Source organism: Ciona robusta, chromosome 4, assembly GCF_009617815.1.
Source record: "Ciona robusta chromosome 4, ASM961781v2".
In the NCBI taxonomy this organism is placed as follows: Eukaryota; Metazoa; Chordata; class Ascidiacea; order Phlebobranchia; family Cionidae; genus Ciona; species Ciona robusta.
Window position 1 is genome coordinate 7,093,013 of NC_143238.1, and position 22,484 is coordinate 7,115,496.

Consider the following 22,484-nt stretch of genomic DNA (forward strand, 5'->3'; position numbering starts at 1 on the left):
ACGCCTGGTTCGAAACTCGGTGTGTCTTTGCGTGTGTTGCACAAAATTACACACGTGGTCGTGGTAACTTATAAGTGGACGCGGCGTGTATGAAACAGAACACCTGTGTTATAACGACTGTTGTTGCCCCGCCATGCGAGGATAAATAAGTTGTGGTTTTGCTGCGCACCGAATACACCATAAATTGCACACGCAGTAACTCGTAAGCAAGCAAAAAGTGTGTGAAAGAAACATAATATCTGTGTTATAACGACTGTCATTGACCATCAACGCGAAGTTACATTCATTTAACTTTGTGACTTTCGTCCCCACACGACTGCATACTATCACTAAGAGCGCTGTTTTCTGTTTTATTTGGTTTCCTATTTTCCATTCTTTGTCAAAGTAGATTTCTCTGCAGTCGCTGTGCGCGCGCGTTCAGTTAGCTGCTAAGTTTGCAGGATTGTTATTCAGAAATTTATTGTTTTTGTAAAATTTTAGTCAAGCTCCAACAACGTATATCAGTAATAAGTAATCGTTTTGGACATATTTCTTGAGCGCGCGTTTGGTAAAATAAATATTTGCTGTAGGTTTTAACATATTGATTTAAATGGTGCGGATATTAATACAATAGTTCGACCGCAGCGTATGTTATACCGGTTATATGGAACCGGATAAGCAGATAAGAATCACAATATGATTATACGCTTTAGCATTGATTGTGCATATCCGTTTAGTTTGCTGCACTCTGTGTATTAGTGTATAGGTCTACAATAATTAAAATGTAGTAGCTTTTTCAATGCTATAGAATTTGCTTGTTGTATATACAGTTTTACACATTTTTTTAATTATATATATATAGTTTGTTTAAATAATTCGTTATAACTCAAAGTGAGTTATATGTAACATGTTTAATAGCCATGCAGTTTTAACTCATACAGACACTACTTATATATTTTAACTTTTTGTGTTATATAGTGATTAGGGTAGGAAAAATGATACAACTACAAAATACGTTTATTTTTGTCGCTTTGACAATTTTTACTTCTGCTTCAACAACAAGCTTAAAGAATGAAACCAAACCCCTCAACACAATTTCAACGCTAGCTGCTCAAACAAACATTTCAAACCCAGAAGGTAAGACGTGTGTTGTATTCCGTGTGATATAACCCAAGATCTGCTAGTAAAATGTCGTGTATAACTCTACATTCGCATGTCTTCAGCTTAAATAGTTGTTTGTAGTCTCTTATATGTAAAAATAACCAGAATATTAAACATGTTGTTGTTAAACTCAGCATTGTTTATTCGTTCCTATATCACCCACTTTTTCTCTTTCCCTTTCCAAACTTTCTTTAACTTGGCCCACCAGGAAAACTACCTGAGTTTCGGGTTGCCGCAGTTCTTAAATCTGAGTTTGAAATCTATGTTCCGAGACGGGGAAAAATTAAAATTCCTTGCGACGTTAAATCTCGTCACAACACTGCCGTCGATTTCTACAAACTAAGGAAACATAAATGGGTTGGTGTGAACGAAGAACCCCCATATGTTACTATCTTGCACAACAAACTTATTATAAGTAATGCCAACGCGGGGAACAGCGGGAATTACAAATGTGTGGCAACCAATTCAAACGGAAAAACCTCACTCGAGTTTAGTGTTCGTGTGCAAGACCAAGGTAGTATTTATGAAAGGGTGGCAAAGAAAGTTGGTGCACTGGGCTGATACATCTGCATGTCTCTCTTAATCTCAGCATGTCTTTCTATGCATGTCATGTTACTTTCATACTGGATTTCTTGTGGCAGCGAAAAACTGCCATTTCTCTGCATTGGTGTATTCTCTAATGGTGGCAACTTGACTGTGGCCTATGAGCATATTGCTTGTTTTTGACCTCAATTTTTTAGACCCTACCCAAAATTTGTATTTATTTATATATATAAGCTGTTTTTATGCAATAACTTGAGGTGTTGAACCAAAGCTTTAAATAATATTAACTGAATTAACTTTTACCTGCAATCTTCGGCTAATGGGTCATTTCGCTTAGGAAAATATTTTGGCTTAATTAGTCATTAAAATTTAATTTCTTTGAATGTTTAAAGTGTATTAATATTAAAGGAGCTTTAAACATAACACTTTACCTAAAATCAAGTATTTTACTTAATTAAATATCTGTTTTAAAAAAGGTAACAGTCAATTCAACATTTTTTTAAATTTTAATAATATTCTGTGACTCTGTCTCTGTGTATATATATATATTATTATTTTAATTTTATCATTATATTAATCTTTTCCCCTTTTGAAGCGTAATTTTGTTCATCCATCATCATGCAATTTAAATTTGTCATTGAACAATATTGCAATTATTTTCTCAATAATTTGAAGTTATAAAGAAATTATTGAGTTTTATTTTGTTTTCACATTAACATGCAACCTCTATTTTTCGCCAACTAACGTTCATGCATTTGCATAACCTTTATCGGTGGCAGTTGCATGCAATATCTTATATATTATACAAGACTATTACATGGTAGGGTTTGACTTGTATACAGTAGGTAAAGGTAAGATGGAAACTTTAGCACATAATGCCCCAGATTTTATAAATGTGTTTTTAACAATTACCAACACTGTTCTAGATTTGTGAGGATACGGTTATATAGTTCTGTAAATATTCTTTTTTGTTTACTGCGAAATGGGACAAGAAAATAGAATATTTTCCCATTTTACCCCAATATATCCCATCTTACCCCAACGTATCCCATCTTACCCCAACTAATATAAACCACCCATTTCTTATCTATTTATTTAAATTTTTCAGAAGATTTGTTCGATACAAACGGAGCACCAAAAAGTGGTACGTAAAGAAATCTATTTTTTAGGAATAAATTATGTTTCGGTTGAACATTTTTTGAATTAACCTATAACCTGTGTTGTATATAATTAATAGAATTGATTTCATTCTATTTTCTAGATACTGTGAATGCATCTACAACTACGGATCGTCACAAGAGTAAGTTTAAATTGCCTATCCACGCGCTGCATTAGCTGGTCGAGTGTGACTGTTATTGTTACTAGTTACTGTATACCAAATAAATGAGAACAATTTTTTCAACAGCAGTACAACAGTATAAATACTTTGTATTATTCAAGGCAATTTTTTATAAATTTTAAAATAGTTTAGTACAGAATTCTTGGGTAATGGCCAACTCTGACCTAAACGACATAGCTAAATTTAAACAATTATCATTCTTTGTATTTTACATTAGTTCCACGCTGGGTCAATGAACAGAAGATGCAAAAGCGACTTCACGCTGAACCAGCAGGTAACACTGTCCAGTTTAGATGTGCAGTTCAAGGTGCAAGACCAATCACCGTGGATTGGTATAAAGATGGGGAACCAATCAAGAAGAATGGAAGACTGGGGGGATACAAGGTACTTGATGCTATCTGTTCTAGCAATTATAATTTGTGGGACTTTTCAATGTAAAGCTATTTTATATTTCAATGTAGAACTATTTGCTGTTAAATATTTCTAATGTTGTATTTAATGTATCAAAACACAATCTCATTTTTGTTACTTAACAGTTCCGTCAACGCAACCAGCAAATATCATTGGAGTCGGTGATAATGTCCGACCGTGCTAAGTACATGTGTGTGGCCCATAATAAGTACGGCTCCATCAACCATACTTACGAACTGGATGTAGTAGGTAGGTTTACCATTCGATATTTTGCAATGGTTTGATTTCATACCACATTACACTTTGAGTTGAAGTGTTTTCTTTATCACTAGCACAAAGGTAGCATGTTACCTATGAGACTTACTAGTTTAGCAGCTTAGAAAAGAATATTTAAGATTAGGCTTGTCAGGATTAAGTGCCATGAAATACCTAACCAACAAAAATAAAAGTCTAACAAATTGTATTTTGTTTAATATGCCCCATCTTTCCCCACCCTACTATAGATCAAATATGTTTTGTATTTCATATACGGCTCTTTGGCTCATAGTGTTAAATTAGGTGACAGACTTATCCATGGCTTAAAGTTCCCACTTAGTTACTAAGTTAGTTGTTTGTTCCCATGTTTTGTACTTGTCCCTGTACAAATATTTACTTCCATTCCCCTCAAGTAATCTCTACTGTTTCAAGTGTTGCCAGCCGTTTCCTACTACTTACTAACTATGCTGCAATCTTACAGATTGTTAACTTTAAGCTTATTGTTTGTTTTATATTGGTAACCAGTAACCACTACAAGTATTAAGCCCTTAGCATACAATGAGTGCAATATATAGATAGAAGAATAATTTTAAAACACAGTGTTATAGTATTATACAACATATATATATAGTATATATATTATACTGTTGGCTATGCAATGTATAAGTATAACCATTTAGTTTCAATAAAGAATGCAATTGTATCTTAAAAGTAATTTTAAAACATAGATTAGATACTATATAATAAAACGTTATTTTGGTTGCTACCAAATGAAAAGAGATAATAGAATAAAAACGTCTCCCATCTCCCCCACCCTACTATATACTTATATATATATATAGTTATACTACAAGTACAAGTATAAGCATGTGTGTGCAATAATGGATTCAGTTATATCTAGAAATGTTCCTAATGTTACTGGTTCTTAGTCTTGTAGTATTTATGTCTAGTCTTCTAGTTGTGTTGTTGTATAACTTGAAAGTAGGTCAACATTTGGTTTGGTCGCCTGTTGGAGTAATTCACAAGGCCTTTTGACCGTTATAGTATAAGGTATATTGAAATTATGTAAATGTTGTTTTGAAATTAAGTTGTCAAGATTTTATTCGTGTCTTTAAAATGAAGCCTTTTATTATATATGTCTATGTTTATTATTGTAGTGACAAAAGCCCAGCAAACACAAATCCATTGTGTTTGCAACTGATAACCATAGTGTTATAATGTTAGAAACGCAGCAAAAATAAGTCAATATAGCAAAACATCTGTAGCTTAAAACTCCCATACCATAAGTGAGGGAATTAGTGCTATGTAAATGTGACAGCAAAAATCAAGTCCAACCAATTGTTTAATAAAATATAAGATATATATTCCACCTAAATGGCATTGTTAGTCTCTCCTTAAAAAAATACAATACCATGCTGATTGCTGTTAGAATGTAAATGCCATTCAAGGGCTTTGTCCTGAATTCTTGGCCTTGTTTAAAAATTAACCAAGACACGACCTCGACTTAATGCGCGCCGTCGACAATTGCTTGACAATCGTCCAATTGTTCGTCTATTATGACGTCACACTTCCATCCGTAACGTCACAATCGATTCTCCTTTGAACATATAAATATTTAAGCGTGTTCTTCCGTTACAGTATATACTATGACATCACAGTGATGTCACTGCGTCATTAGCACGAGACAATGCCGGTTGTTAAATTACTTCCAGATTTCGCTAAATTCGCGTAGGCCGATCCTACATAGTGACGTCATAATGACATGTCCCCTCCGGCGATAACATCGACAATTATCCAACCCAACGATCTCTGGCTACGAATATTTGAAATTTTACTTCAAGTGTTTCGTCACAAACAACTTATTTCTGTTGCCAGGGGCAACAATGCCCAATATGACATAATAAAAATTTGAAAACATAAAATTCGATTTTTTAATTCAATATTCTAGAATCTTGATTCTAGAATTACATCATAAAGTTTGATATTTCCTCAGCAATTGTCTGTATCTTATTTATTACGTCATAAAACCTTCCCTTCCGTAACAATTTATGATATCCAAACAAACCCCCCGAAGAAATATTTAATTAAAATATAATTCCTAATAAAATATTGTTACCTGTGTGCCACTTCCTGTTTATTTAATTCAAAATCAATAAATATTAAATTTATATTTCTTAATTTATTAAAATACCTTAACCTTATATAGCATAGGCTACGGTATAATTGTGTCCTGTTTTACACTAGGAAAAAACGTACATGCAAACCGTGTAATAACATTCCATAACTTAACGCCAAAGCCTAACCCTACAGTAAAAATATTGTTTTTTTTCATAATTATTATTACAGTAATAACTAATAAGTGTGTGTTAACTTGTAAAGGTATTTGTCTGCTATGTGTAGCAACCACTCTTTTTAATTGTTCAGTAATGTTCGTTTTTAACCGTGAGCGTGTTTTAACGACTGTTGTTTTGTCGCTATATCCCGTCGTTTCGCTCGTGTCCATTATTAATCTTCGCTACCGTAACGAAATAGCTAAACAAGCTATAGCTGTATTATAATGTTGTCTGTTATATAATATATAACCAAATACCAAACGCAGCTATATTTTCATGTGTTGTATAAGCATCCAGTATTGAAAACCGTGAATTTTATTTATCTTTTCGAATACGAGAATTAAAACAACAAAGAAAATAGAATTAGCAGCAGAACGGTCGTTAAAAACACATTGCGGGTAAAACTACTCGAGGAAAATTGTCAAATAATAGTGAAGTCTGAAAAAGGTTTTTCTAATAATTCACTGTTTGTTAGCACGCCAGATGTAACAAGAACCAACCTTTCGTTTGTTATTCCTCCAAACAACGATTGCCACTTTTCGTAGAATCCAAATGAACCATAGAGTTATTTTGCCTGGGCGCCGTCGATATAAATGGCTTGTTTACGACCAATGCTTCAAGCTTTTTACGTGAGATGAAAAATACAAGCATATAATAATAACACAGGTTTGGCGACACAATTTTAAAACTAATTTTCGAATAATTTGTGTAAGGCAAGCTGCAATTAGCATGAAGCGAACTGTACATTAGTGCGTAAAAAGGAAAATTAAACAAGTTTAACATTTTTTGGGTTACTTTATATGTATGTGTGTAATTTGTATAAACATAAAATGAGACAATTATAAATAATACAATTCACTGTGAACGTTTGAATCTCTTTTACACTACCACAATAAAGCAAATAGCTTTAAGCCACTTTTTGGTCGTGACCTAAACTTTTTGGATCATCGGATTTACCCTGTTAGTACGTTGCATGCCTACGCTCACTGGAGCATGAAGTATGTTACGCTTCATGTATTTTCTGTAGGTTTACAGCCGTCTTTAGCCAGCTATCTTTATCCCTATAAAGTTACTTTTGCGAATCATTTGCAAAAAACACACACGAGCAAAAATATAACGGCAATCGTTGCAAAACGGTCAAAAAGTGAAATAAAATTACAAAACCTATTGAATTAAATTACAGGATAATTTTTTTCTCAATAAAATCTTAAAATAATTTTATCTATGTTTATTCCAAAATCGGTATATATTCTAACTCTGGTTTATTCTTCACCACAAAACAGACGCGCGTTCCCATTTATTGTCCATAATAGACGTAATTAAACAAATTAATTTCTTCTGTGTTAAAACAATTGCTCTGTTACATCATAATTGGGAAAATTATGACGTAAATACGCGTTAATTATGACGTGTTCCTAATTATTCAGTCGTTCCATACAACTCGTTAAAACTGATGTCCTGTAACTAATAGTTGGTGATATTTTATAAATAATTTAAATTCTGCAGACAAACGGTCGTATGGGAGTAAACTTTAAGACACACACTCGTGATTTAGTTTTAAGTAACGTTTTCTTATTATATAAATAATATTTCTTTTGTCTCCTCTGTTACGATAACGTAGCTCTCATAAAAATATTCGAAAATTAAAAGGCAGGACGTAACGGTAAAACAACAGTTGTTAAAACACGCGAATCCCCACTAAAAAAATAATTTAGACAAAAGTCCGCGCAAGAATATGTCAAAATCTGGTTAGTATTTTTAAATCCTCGCAATTTAATGTCGAACTTTATGATATGTAAAAAAAAGCAGGGGGAGGGGGGGTTGTTGCTTTATATTAAAATCCAAACACGGATTCTAGGATGTATATTCCCGTAATCTTTGGCTTCTTTTCCTCCAGCCTGCTTTAATACCGGTATCTCACCTCCGGCGTTATTACCACCGGTATATTACCCGTCGCTTCCATAAAGTTAATCGCGCGCGGCATCCAGCTGCCTGCTTATGACGTCACAGTAGATCCGCTGTCTCAACAAACACCCGCGTCCGCTCTACGTCCGGTCCCCTACAGCGGCAATTATGACATGACAATCCAGCAGCTCATATAGTTAGAACCCTGCTACCGATGTAATATATATGCGTGTTGGTTATTATGAAGTTAATCTCTTCAGTTTAATCTGTAAAGTAGAGGCTGCAGTGTATAATGATGTATACAATGTAGGACAACAAATATATAATACAAATTACAATTACATGGTTTATTATGCATGTTTGAAAATAAAATATAATTGTTCCTCTTTTAAACAAATAGGGCTTTAAATGCATAGAAATATTGTATAACGTCATAACTTTTATTTCTTCACCCTGAATCATTAGAAAAGAGTGTAGTTTTTTAAGTAAAAAGAAAAAGTTATTTAACAGTAAACCAGCAGTCTTTATTCATTATAAAACACCTCTAAAAGTTTTATACAAAACATATACACAAGACACAACACATTAATTGGATAAAACATGGACCACTACCCCAAAATATATTTTAATAAGTTCTTTAAATTAGCAGTGCAGTATAAGTGCCTAGGGGCCACATGTATATATATATATATATATTTATATAACACTCAACATGGTATAAGGAAGCTCTAAGCACTTCATTATGCCTGTTATACCCAAGGGCTTCTCGTAACCAAACAACTCACACTTTAAACCATCTTAACAACTTCCTATAGCTTGTTAAGCAGGCAAACTAGCAGAAATTATTTCCTTATTGTTTCCATGGTGTCCATAACTGTTGTCAAGCGAGGTGTAAATAATGGTCCCGATGTATTCTTATACGTTTTTTTTAACTGTATATTGTAAATACCTTGGTATACCTCATAACCCAGTGGGATACAGCGTATATTGAACCCAATACCCATGGGTCAAGCCTCTAATTAAAGGAGAATTCCCCCTATAGTATATGTTTACCTTTTTTACCTGTGCTTTCAAAGTTACTATCACTTTGGTCTTATGTTTTATTTAAACTAGTGTACATTATCTAACAATGCATAAATCCTAGTGTGCTTTTGATTACAAAAAAAATAGTTTGTGCAATTTTATTACAATTTATTCGGCTTATGTGCTTGAAGTCACAGAGTTACAACAACGAGTTACAGAATGCTGTTCTATTATTTAAAGCATTGTTGTGTAACTGAAATACAATGCAATATTTAAGTGTTTTGATTAGCGTTGTTTTAAAACTGATTTTGAAAAAGTTGTTGCAAAAAACTTGTGTCGTTTGGCATTTGCATAGTTTATATTATTATGCGCTCTGCTGCACAAAGCCACATTCCTTATTATTCCAAAGCAGATTTACCTCCACATTGTGGTTAGTATGTTATCTTAGCTGTTATGGTGGTGACTCATTCAATATGGCTGTATTTCTCTAGAGGTCTGAGGTAAATAGTTCCATATTACTACCTTGGGACTTTTAATTTAATTTATCACTTAAGTTAGGTTGGGCAGGATGTCCAGAATTTCCCATTCATTCTAACCATGTCTATACAACAAATACTTCATTGTGAGACCATGTATTGTCTTCCATTGATTCCTTGCATTGTATAACCATTGATTTGACTTGAATGGAGAGAAAGTGGTTTATTGTGTAACAGAAGAAGCATTGTAGGTCTCGTGTTGATTTTATTTTACGCTGTGAATAGAAATCTTTAACTCTATTTTGGGTAAACCCTACTTAGCTCTTATTGTCTCGGATTGTTTTTCTCTTACTCCACTTTCATTGAAAATCATCCATTATTACATGGTAAAGGTACTATGTACAGTAAATGTAGGATTAATGTAAAACTTGGCCCTGTTTCACCTGCTGTTTGTTTACTTGAATAGTTGTTGTAATAAAAAAGCCCATAGGATAACAAAAAAAATTAAGAAGTTAAAAAAAAATTATGACAAAAAATTAAAGTCAAAAGATTTATACATACATACATATATATATATATTTCAAGTGATATATATATATATATATATATACAACACTTTCATTTAAGTTCTGTAGAATTTTCTCCTAACCCAAATAATCCACACTTGAATATTTGTCAATTACTTCCTGCCCAGTATCCCCTTAATGTTGTTGGGGATATATTGGAAGTAGTTGGCAAGTGATGTGATAATAATACAACCTATTGTGGACCTCACAACACCCTGTATGATACTTAAGGGTTATTTCAAGTGATTGTATTTCTTGGATTCTGTGAGGGTATATTGTGGGCTGGCTATATATTTTGTTGTAGCTTAACACACTTGTAAACTGGAATAAATGTTTCGTAATCATGTATTTTTAATGGTAAATTGTATGTCTTATTAAAGTATATACATTTTAGTTCAAAACATTCTAAATTGCACATTTGCATTGCTATACTTTTATATTAAACCTAAATAGACTTTTGTGTACGGTATAGGCTATACTTATACTGCCTTCTATAGCACCGTATAGTGTATATAATTCTATGTTTTAGTAAAAGTAGCTTAGCTGTTCTGCCAGGGTTGATATTATTACGCACACTGCTGCACTAAGCCATATTCCTTATTATTCCAAAGCAGATTTAACTCCACAGTGTGTGGTTAGTATGTTATCTAAGCTTTAATGGTGGTGAATCATCCATAAGGGTCCATACATTGTCTATCATCGATTCCTTAGTGTATAATATATACCCATTGATTTGGTTTGAATAGCAACAGTTAGGTCAATATGTTCCAAATCTGTCAACACTTTTTGTTAAAATCTACGATACTTTATTTGTGGTAAATTATTTACGGAATATTTTATATTCAGCATTCCATGAAATTCACCCCAGATTTAACTGTTTAACCAATTTCCCTGCAGCTCCACAACTTGCATTATTACAGTTTTTTTAAATATGAATATTACTTACTACTCTTAAGTATAAGACATTGCAAAACAAGTAGGCCGTAAATTGCCATGGTAGATCGAGTTTCAATAGCAATTATGTTTTCCATGGCAATTACGAGGTGAATTTTAATGAATGTAAATGATTTGTTCAGTAATGCTAGCCTAACTTTAGCTTAGATGGAAGTAGTAGAGTTCAGATACATAAGCGCCAAACTTTGCAAAAACACAGGGGAGGGATAGTTAGACACACAATCCTTTGAAACCAATCTAACTTGTAATGTTTACTGATTAATGCAATGCAGAAAATTTTTGGATTGGCCTGACCACCCTGCCACCCCAGGTTTCGCGCCTATGTTTGTACAGTATAGGGGTTATGTATTGTATGTTTATAGTCATGTTTGGTGTGTTCTTCAAGTGTGGCTTAAGATATGATTGCACGGTTCATACTCATAACAGAACGTCTGGCACACCGCCCCATCCTCCAATTTGGATTACCAGCAAATAAAACTGTCAAGGTGGGAGAGGATGTGACCTTCAAATGCAAGGTCTACAGTGACCCTCACCCTCATATGGAGTGGTTAAAGCATGTAGAGGTTAACGGGTCAAAATACGACCCAGTTTCTAAGTCCCCCTATGTGATTACATTGAAGGTATACCATGTCCATTGCACGTAACAGTCATTCTGTTTGCAACCATCATTTAACTACTGATGTTCATTTGGTATCTTATCCTTTGACATCAGATTGATATGCTTGCTGTTGTCCTGTTGCTTGAAACTGGTGTATGTCATGTAACAATGCATATTGTGATGTCACGCTAACTGCACATAAGGCTTACTAAACATAACTCTATCCTTTTCCTTTGGTGAAAATTTTAAGTTTCTTTCAATTTACTTTGACAACCAGCGCGGATCCCCATTCCCCCTGTGTTGTCAGCCGATGGAATGAAGAATCAAACTGTTAAAGTTGGTTCCACTGTCACTTTTCGGTGCCGAATAGTCTACAGCGACGCACACCCCCACGTAGAGTGGCTTAAATATAACGTCAACGTCACTGTGTTGAAGGTAAATCCACACACAGAGGCGCTGTTGCCGCGAAGTGCTCAAAAAATGCCACAAATTTTGATTCCCAAAAAGTAAAAAAAAAAGAAAATTCGTCATTGATTTTAAAATTTTTAAAGTTTTGCCACATATGTTTTTTTATCTTTTGTAACAAAGTGAAAAACATACAAAAAATTGGGATTAATTAACTGTAAAAGTTGCCAAAACGATTAAAGTTTTTGTTTGTATTTATACCATGATTGTTTGGGTTAAATTGGCATTATGAGCACTTTGTTTGTGGCAACACCTGTCCATCATAACAGACCCACAAGCCCCAAAAGCCCCCAAAGCCCCCTCTTTTTTAGCCACAAGCCCCTAAAAGCCCCCTTTTCAGCCACAAGCCCCTATATATATGAGGTCCTGCCTAGTGACAAATACTTCATGTTTTATTGACAAATGAAACTACGGTGTGTTGTAAGCATGTTGGTGTTGGTGGTGTCGGTGTAATCTCGTCAGCAAAATTTAATCTCCTTTCAAAATGAAACCTCAAATTCCATAGATGATAAAATGTAATAAGATTCTGGGAGTTTGAGAAAGCCAATGCAGGTTTTATGTTTAACACAGAGCCATAGAAACACAGTTCTCCAACTTTTATGTCCAAAACCAAATAAACTGTAACTTGAGTTCAACTTTTTTTTAGGTTTTAAAAGAGAATTTTTTTTTAGGTTTTTAATTGATTTTCTTTGGTAGCAGGCATATAACTGGCCATTTTGCAATTTTAATTTAAAATTAAAATTTAAGATATAAGATTACCCTGTTAAGTGGAAAATTTACCACAAAAACACTTTCCTATTTTTGCTCTGTTATATCTTGTGTTTCTATGGCTTCGTTTTACATATAATCTGTATTTTTTGTCATGAATTTTTGAAAGTTCCTTTTTAGAATAAAGTCAATTATTCTAAAATAGGATTCATGATTTGGTGTCATGGGTTTCATAAAGTTGTATTGTTTCTCAACAATGACAAAACAATGGGGTTTAAATTTCTATTGTTTCATCATAAAATCATTCATCTTTCAATGCATGTTCATCTTTAACTCTACGCCATAAAGATCATATTAACTGGCCATAAATATCACATTAACTTCAACATAAAGATCATATTAACAGCAATAGATTTAGCCCCCAACAAAGTGCATGTCACTAGGCACTACCTCAAATATGTTTAATAATAACTTTCTGGCAAATAACCCAAAGCAAAATTAACCAAGCCACATTCTTATGCTACATGTTGTCTGTATTGGTGGACTGTTGCATGTTTATGTTATAATTATGTTTATAATGTAATGCACCCTTAAAAGTTAAAGTAAATTCGTAAAATTACTTTATATTTATGATCATGAATTAAAATTGATTAAAAATTCTTCAAATTATTGGATTTTTTTGTAAAATGCTCCTAAGTTTAAGAGTGCTGAATTTGAATTTGATTTTTTTGATTAAATTCTATTCATAATAAAACTGAATTTGATGATACTCATTAAATAAAATGAATTAGATGATTATGAATGAAAACTGATCAAAAATACTTGAATACTTTTAACTTTAAGGGTGCATATATAAATGTTTTCTTATGTGTTACTTTATTATATGTATTTTTTTGGTTTACATTTATAATTTTAAAGTTTTATATTTTTACCATAAAATCACTTTTATACAGTATATTTATTTATATATAATGTTGCTGCTAGGCGTGTCGTAAGTCTGTAAGAGATCTCCCAACTTACTTATGCTTTGCCTGGCAGCAAAATAACAGACTAAATATCTTGGAAATTTGTAACTTTTTTTTTTTTTTTTTTTAAGTTATTGTATTCATTTTTTTTAACTTTCGGTCCTCCAAAAACTAATCCCTTATTTTGTTGCTAGAAATCTGGCATAAATCAAACAAATCTGCAAACTGAGACGCTTAGAATTAAAAATGTTACAAAATCTGACGAGGGTATTTATGTCTGTCGGGTTACCAACTACATTGGGTCTAAAAACCATTCTGCTTATCTTAAAGGTACCATGGTGGTGCTCAGGGTGTCGCTGTTAAAGTTGTTTAACAGTTTAAATGCATGGAAGGGCAGTGTTAAAGTCTCTAATCACTGATTGGATGAGAATCTTGCTTCTCGCGCGTGATTGGTTGTTTCAAATAAAGTGAAACAACCAGAATATTGGCATGGGTGAAATGTTAAATTTAAAAAAAAGAAAAAAATTGTAAAAATAAAATAGGATTCATAAAATATAATTGGTGAAATAAGAAACTGCATGAAAAGATATTATTTTATGATAATGCGACCAAAACTTTAGATATAAAGCATCAAACGTGGTGATAACATTAAAACCGCTTTAAAATTAAATTTACGGTAATCTATTTTTACTTTTTTGCATGTTATATTTTTTTCTTTTAAAACCTTTTTTTTATAAAAAAAACTTTTTATATAATTTTTAAAATAATTTTAAATACTGCATGAGGTGTTTAACTTATTGCCTGAAACATCAGAGAGCTGGTATTAACACTACTGACGCGGAGATGGAAAAGTTAACATTGAAAAATGTTTCATTTGCCGACGCTGGGGAATATACTTGTCTTGCTGGAAATTCTATCGGGGTGTCTCATGTTTCTGCATGGCTCACAGTGCTGCCAGGTTTGATATGCAATATAACATGTTTAACTATATGGTGGAGCAAGGGAAAATGGTTCGGCAGCACTGGAAAGTAATTGGAAGGTTCCAGGTCTTTTCTTAGGTGTATAAGTGAACACTTATTGTCAAAACGTTCATATTCGCCGATTAACGCGACCAAAACAATGATTCAACAAGAGTGAAAAGTAACTGGTAATTCCATCGTGGGTGTCTAGTAACGTAATAAAGTGACTATTAAAGTCGATTTATTGGAGTGTGTTTTTGACACTTAACAATAATTGCTCCAGTGGTCACTGATAGGTAATATTTTCCCGTTAATGACGATCTGTGCGCAACAAAGCCGCTACCATTGTAAACCATATACCCTACTGCTCCACCATATGTATCAATATATGTTATATTTGCTAAGCATGTAAGGTGGCATGGTGGTGTTTATACAATAACCAATATATTCTAATCCCAACTTGGTTGTTTAGTTGTAGATGAGAATGATGTATGGACCGAAGAAATCCCACAAGACACTCATTATCTCATATATATCTTTGGGGTTGTGTGCTTCATAATACTACTTGCGTTCATTGTGTATATGTGCAACTCTCGCTATCAAAATAAAGGTAGGATATTCTCTTTATGTTACAAGTCTGCCAAAATATTGTTCTATTCTTTATTGGTAAGGCCATTTGGCAAGGCGCCCCGAGAGGTTTGGGATTTTGGTCAGAGTTGGCTCATTTCCCTATAGTGTTAACTGCATTTTTTTAGTGATGTTATAGCTTGGCTGAAATAACCATTTACCAACCAAGCTGAACTTAGCCCAAAGGTACAGACTTCAAAGCTTGATGCTGCCATTATTATGGTTGTATGTGTCATTGGGCAAGACATGGTAATTACTCCAACTCATAATAGTTACCACCTAAAATAGTTGTGTATAAATCCCATTTATTTCTCAACACTCCATTATTTCACAAGAACACAATCCATGGGTATGTTTTATTAACATATAGTGTTTATTTCACTCTAAACACAATCATTTCACCCAGACCCTGTAATAATTCCATTTATTCCACTCTATTATTCCACCCATCCCTCCATGCAGATCCTCCCCGTTTGATCCCGATCGAGAACCCCGACAACATCCCCCCCATGTCGAAGATGGAGGAGCCGGTGATGTTGTTCGGGAACGAACAAGCTTGGAGGAGGATGTGTCTTCCTCATGCTGATCATATCGAGATCAACATCCAACCTGATCTACAGTGGGAACTGAAGAGGGAAGAGTAAGTTGATCTTCTTATTTTGGAAAAATTTGGATTTAATTTTAGTCTGTTACGTTTCGTAGAACCAGATCCTTACTGTATTTTTTTACACAAGAAATGTTCAACTCTATGAGCACCAGATCAGGGCCAGTTGGGCCTAGTTTGTTGCAGTTATTCTGTATCTTTTAGATTAATATCTCCATCTGGCGTACATACTTAGTGCTATGATGTAAAATGCGTTAGGTGCTGGGTGTATAGATTCTATATTTGGCCAACATTAAGTTGTGTTGGGGTAATAGACCTACATTCCTGGTATCAGGTGTACCTCACAATCTCACTGAAGACTTAACTCTCATAGTGAGGTAATCCCAAAATCTGGCCTAAAACTCTTGCTGTTTGGGTAATGGGCCAAATCTGGCCTAAATCCCATGGCCTGGACAAGGACCTTACTATATAGAATAGAGTGTACACTCAAAACTGGCCTAAATCCCTGACCCCTTGCCCCAAAGAAATAAATAAGCAAAAACCACATCTCTTAACACTTCTTAATAAAATCCAGCATCCTCCTCCATGAGCGAATCGACGAAGGCTTCTTTGGCCAAGTATTCCGTGCAGATCTTATAAGATGCGCTGGTGGAAGGAAGGAAAAAGTTGACGCTGCTGTCAAGATGTTGAAGAGTGAGTGTTTCCAGCTAAAAAATTTGTGGTTCTGCTTAAAATTAATCGATTTTTGTTTGTATATTTTATACAGCCATATATAACATATGCAATGGCGATGCCAAGGAGGAAATTTGAAAAATTCTATGCTTATTTTTTTCCTAACCGCATCACTAAACATATGTATAACATCCTTAATACAACCATATACCTTCCCCACAGGCACAAGGACAGAAAAAGACATGTTAGATTTGCTAACAGAGATGGACCAAATGAAAAGGGTTGGGAAACATAAGAATATCGTCAACCTGCTTGGTGTTTGTACACAGAACGGTATTTTATGGCTGGTGACAGAATATGCTCAGAAAGGAAACTTGAGGTTTGTTTTTTTTATCTTGAATTAACAATAGTTACGTTATTTAAGCAAATTTAGATCAGGGTTGTTTTTTTAGTGATTTTTTGCATAATATGTGTCGTGCCAAATTGTTTGACTAATTATGTTGTTTTTTGTTATTTTCTCCCACCAAAGTTTATTATTCAACAAGTTGTGTTAGTAATTATGTTGTATTATATGTTTCTTATAATATTCAAAATAAAACAATTATTTACCAAGTAATGTATTCCATTTTTAATTCCTTTCATACTCCATTTACAAAGTCTATTTATTTCAAGTATGAAAGCCACCAAAGTATGTTCAATAAAAAGTACTTCCAAACAGAGACTACTTGCGACGCAACCGACCGAGCGAGCTACAATACGAACTCAGCACCCCTGACTCTCCGGCCCCACCTCGTGACGAACCACTAACATTGAGAGCGCTGATGTCAGCCTCCCACCAAGTGGCTCGGGGAATGGAATATTTATCACAAAAGAAGGTGAGATTATGAAGGTTTAAGGTGACTGTACACAGTAATTCGTTCGTCCTGAGCCATATAGGAAAAATCGAGCTCTTACTCATCCTTTTTATGCCTAGCTTATTTTATCAACTGTCGTTTTTCTGTTGATTCCCTTTTCTTCTTTGATTTAATTTGAATTTTTTTAAAAAAATATGGAATATGTCAATCTTTCCGTTCTACCTTCCAGTGCATTCATCGGGACTTGGCGGCAAGAAACGTTCTTGTTGCGAATGATTTTGTCATGAAGATTGCTGACTTTGGTTTGGCAAGAGATATTCGATCCAATGATTATTATAGGAAGGAAACCAGGGTGGGTTGGCTTTAGTTTATGTCTATGTGTGGCTAGTTATGTTTTGTTGACACTTTGTAAAACTAGCTGTTAAAAATACTGCAGTGTCGGTCAAATACAACGTAACTTATATAAACACCTGTGAAAAGTCCAACGAAAGCTGGGCACTTTGCAACAGCAGTCATTATAACACGGGTGTTCTGTTTTATGCACCTCAATCCAACTCACGAGTTACCACGTATGTAACTTTATAAGTGGTTGTGTTTTTGTTTGTAATATGGCTGACATTTAGACAGCCCATAACAGACCACTGGGTTGTACCAATTGCTGTTAAGTGTCTTGCCCAAGGATACATACACCCATAATTGTGGTTCCCTGTAAAGTTACTTCCCAAAAACACTCTGTAAAGCTACTTCTCAAAACTACTGATTCACATAAACCTTACACAAGCACCCTTTCCCCCCCAGGGTCACCTTCCATACAAATGGATGGCTTTGGAAGCAATGACCGACAACATGTTCACGCACGCCACAGATGTGTAAGTTTAACTTGTTAATGTTGTACTTTTTTATCAATATTTCACTACTTTTTGCCAACTGTATAGCACCGTACAACCTCATGGCCAATGTCGAGGGGATGTTTTTAAAACAAAATTTTTTTGAAAGTTTTTTAAAGTGATTGTTTTTGAAATTTTTGGAAAGACTTATAATATTAATTATGACAAATACAGTCCAATGCTGTCTACTGTCCCCCACTATGATGTTTATTACCCTACAACCAATAAAGTTTCATTTTTTCTTTTTTCTATCATTTTTGTAATATTTGTATTATTTTTTCTAAATATATTCTACCACAACAATATCCCCTACCCCCTTACAGATGGTCATTCGGGATTCTACTTTGGGAGATTTTCTCCTTAGGTGGTTCCCCCTACCCCGGGGTGAAGACCCACGACCTTGTAAGGTTCCTCCGAAACGGGGACCGACTCGAACAGCCCCAGTTTGCTTCCTCGGAGCTTTATCGATTGATGCGCGACTGTTGGGAGGAATCGCCACGGAGACGACCCCAGTTCCGACAACTTGTCGAGGATTTGGATCGAATGCTGGCGAGTTCTTCATCTCTGGTGGGTTTTCATATTATTCTTGGTATTGTTTTTAATTTATGTCTTGTTTTTAGTTTATTTTTGATGTTTTTTTTTATGTTTTTTTGGTGCATTTGTTTTTAAGTTTTGTTCTCATGTTTTTTTTATAATTTTCTTGTTTTTTTTCCCCATTTTTGTTTCCACTTAAACTTGTTGAGTTAAGGATTTCAATCAAAATGTTAATCATCACTGGTGTGTTAAGTGGCTGTTGTTAATTTTCTTTTTTTTTTAGTTTTTGTTGATTTTACCTTTTTTAAAGTTTTTTATCGTTTTAATTTTTGTTGATTTTTTTTGTTACTGTTAATTGTATTATTATTTATTATGATATTTTATTACTGGTATTGTATTAATTTTTTTTTTGTATTTTAACATAGACGTGTAGCTCAAGCAACTTTAACTCCCCCAGGGTAAACTAGCATAACTTTAACTCCCCCCCAGAAGTAAACCAATGTTACTTTAACCCCCCCCCCAGAAGTAAACCAATGTAACTTTAACCCCCCCCCCCAGAAGTAAACCAATGTAACTTTAACCCCCCACCCAAGAAGTAAACCAATGTAACTTTAACCCCCCCCAGAAGTAAACCAATGTAACTTTAACCCCCCCCAGAAGTAAACCAATGTAACTTTAACCCCCCCCCAGAAGTAAACCAATGTAACTTTAACCCCCCACCCAAGAAGTAAACCAATGTAACTTTAACCCTCCCCCAGAATCAAACTAACACAAGTTAAACCCCCCAGGAGTACATCGACCTAAACAGCCCATGCGAAGCCGATTACCTCCCTTCTGACGTCGACTCCGACGAAGACACGGAAAGTCGAGATTCAGCGAACGCAACGGGGGAAGATTCCGATTCTGTGTTTGAACCAATAGATGGCCATGGTAAGTGGATGGTTAAGTTTATACGGATGATTTAATATCGTGTTGAGTGAATGACAATCAATTAGAGATGAATGAATACCAGATTGTTGGGCATGGAAATGTATTGCCTAAATTTCATTCACCAACTTTTAGAACTACAAATAAATAAATGTGATGAAGTAAATGAGTGGATAAGAAATGAAAGTCGTAATTTTAACCAAATTTTGTGACTGACAATTTATGGTTGAATGATGGAATATTGCATCGAGCGAATGAAATTCAATGTATCAATAATGAATGAATGGTTGAATGGTTTGGGTTTGGGTTTATATGGTAGATCATATATGGGTTTATATGGTATATTATATTTGGGTTATATGGTATATTATATTTGGGTTATATGGTATATTATATTTGGTTTGTATGGTATATTATATATGTGTTTATGGTATATTATATATTAATACCAAGCCTTTCCTAGGCGCTCATGCATACGAAGTTGACGAAGCTGGTCCGTTACTTAACCCACAGCCCGATGCGAATATCGTTTGTAACGGACACGCTCGCATGCAGTCAGATGTATGAAACATAGATATCATATAAACCTAACATTTCACTGCCGTGAGGAAGAGGACTCGGGATTATGACATCACAGTCTAGTATCGTGACATCACATTCCAGTACTGTGACATCACAGTCAATTATTGTGACATCACATTACGATATTGTGACATCATAGTTGAGTATTGTGACATCACAGTCGGATTTTGTGACATCATTGGCGTTGCTTATTTGTACATTTTTAATGACTCAGCAAATATTGCACCTGATAAAACGCTGATTCATGCTGTATTAAGATACCATTGTTTTGTATTTATGACGTTTTGTGGCTGTTATGATGTCATCAATAATAGTTTTTCTAACGTCATATTTTTGATGAAATATTTGTTTTATTTACTTTCTTGTACAAAGTTATTTTAAGTTGCAAAATCGTGAGTGTCAAAATTTTTGTATTAAATTGGTGACTTAAAGATTGTGCTGGTAGTGTCAACATTCTGCCAATTTCCTTGCACAAGGCCAGTGCTGCACATTAGTTATTATTAAATGTTATTTTTCGAATGGAATCACTGCTCGTAAATAAAGTTGGGAAATATTCTGGAGTTGTCATGTTTATGTCTTTGTGTCATTTATGTCATGTTTATGATATTTATGTCATGCCTATGATATTTATGTCATGCCTATGATATTTATGTCATGCCTATGTCATTTATGTCATGTTTATGTCATTTATGTCATGTCTAAGATATTTATGTCATGCCTGTGTCATTTATGTCATGCCTATGATATTTATGTCATGCCTGTGATATTTATGTCATGCCTATGATATTTATGTCATGCCTATGATATTTATGTCATGTTTATGTCATTTATGTCATGTCTAAGATATTTATGTCATGCCTGTGTCATTTATGTCATGCCTATGATATTTATGTCATGCCTATGTCATTTATGTCATGCTTATGATATTTATGTCATGCCTATGATATTTATGTCATGCCTATGATATTTATGTCATGCCTATGATATTTATGTCATGCCTATGATATTTATGTCATGCCTATGTCATTTATGTCATGCCTATGATATTTATGTCATGTTTATGTCATTTATGTCATGTCTAAGATATTTATGTCATGCCTGTGTCATTTATGTCATGCCTATGATATTTATGTCATGCCTATGTCATTTATGTCATGCTTATGATATTTATGTCATGCCTATGATGTTTATGTCATGCCTATGTCATTTATGTCATGCCTATGATATTTATGTCATGCCTATGATATTTATGTCATGCCTATGATATTTATGTCATGCCTATGATATTTATGTCATGCCTATGTCATTTATGTCATGCCTATGATATTTATGTCATGCCTATAATATTTATGTCATGCCTATGTCATTTATGTCATGCCTATGATATTTATGTCATGCCTATAATATTTATGTCATGCCTATGTCATTTATGTCATGCCTATGATATTTATGTCATGTTTATGTCATTTATGTCATGTCTAAGATATTTATGTCATGCCTGTGTCATTTATGTCATGCCTATGATATTTATGTCATGCCTATGTCATTTATGTCATGCTTATGATATTTATGTCATGCCTATGATATTTATGTCATGCCTATGATATTTATGTCATGCCTATGATATTTATGTCATGCCTATGATATTTATGTCATGCCTATGTCATTTATGTCATGCCTATGTCATTTATGTCATGTTTATGTCATTTATGTCATGTCTAAGATATTTATGTCATGCCTGTGTCATTTATGTCATGCCTATGATATTTATGTCATGCCTGTGATATTTATGTCATGCCTATGATATTTATGTCATGCCTATGATATTTATGTCATGCCTATGATGTTTATGTCATGCCTATGTCATTTATGTCATGCCTATGATATTTATGTCATGCCTATGATATTTATGTCATGCCTATGATATTTATGTCATGCCTATGATATTTATGTCATGCCTATGTCATTTATGTCATGCCTATGATATTTATGTCATGCCTATGATATTTATGTCATGCCTATGATATTTATGTCATGCCTATGATATTTATGTCATGCCTATGATATTTATGTCATGCCTATGATATTTATGTCATGCCTATGATGTTTATGTCATGCCTATGTCATTTATGTCATGCCTATGATATTTATGTCATG

At 34.0% G+C, this 22,484-nt stretch overlaps 1 protein-coding gene across 8 annotated transcripts; it reads left to right on the plus strand.

Moving 5' to 3' along the window:
• The first annotated feature begins 931 nt into the window (after nt 1-931).
• Nucleotides 932-20,887, plus strand: LOC149737231 (fibroblast growth factor receptor). Of its 8 annotated transcripts, none has more exons than XM_089877556.1 (18): nt 932-1,116; nt 1,349-1,654; nt 2,792-2,827; nt 2,945-2,983; nt 3,240-3,406; nt 3,559-3,682; nt 11,372-11,565; nt 13,876-14,011; nt 15,113-15,250; nt 15,730-15,907; nt 16,446-16,564; nt 16,766-16,922; nt 17,262-17,418; nt 17,627-17,749; nt 18,196-18,266; nt 18,608-18,851; nt 19,607-19,748; nt 20,209-20,887. In XM_089877556.1, the coding sequence occupies exons 1-18, from the start codon at nt 975-977 to the stop codon at nt 20,310-20,312; spliced, it is 2,577 nt and encodes an 858-aa protein (XP_089733682.1). In that variant the 5' UTR covers nt 932-974; the 3' UTR covers nt 20,313-20,887. The 8 variants fall into 8 exon arrangements, with proteins under 8 accessions (XP_089733682.1, XP_089733684.1, XP_089733683.1 ...); XM_089877558.1 differs by lacking the exon at nt 11,372-11,565 and adding an exon at nt 11,821-11,978; XM_089877557.1 differs by lacking the exons at nt 11,372-11,565; nt 13,876-14,011 and adding exons at nt 11,821-11,978; nt 14,495-14,639.
• The last annotated feature ends 1,597 nt before the right edge of the window (nt 20,888-22,484 follow it).

Bases quoted from the DNA above. Each gene is read 5' to 3' on its own strand.
- LOC149737231 (XM_089877554.1), top strand. From the start codon at position 975: ATGATACAACTACAAAATACGTTTATTTTTGTCGCTTTGACAATTTTT. The intron at 11,566-14,494 runs GTATACCATGTC...CTGAAACATCAG, and splicing joins CCTATGTGATTACATTGAAG to AGAGCTGGTATTAACACTAC. The intron at 17,750-18,195 runs GTGGGTTGGCTT...TTTCCCCCCCAG, and splicing joins ATTATAGGAAGGAAACCAGG to GGTCACCTTCCATACAAATG.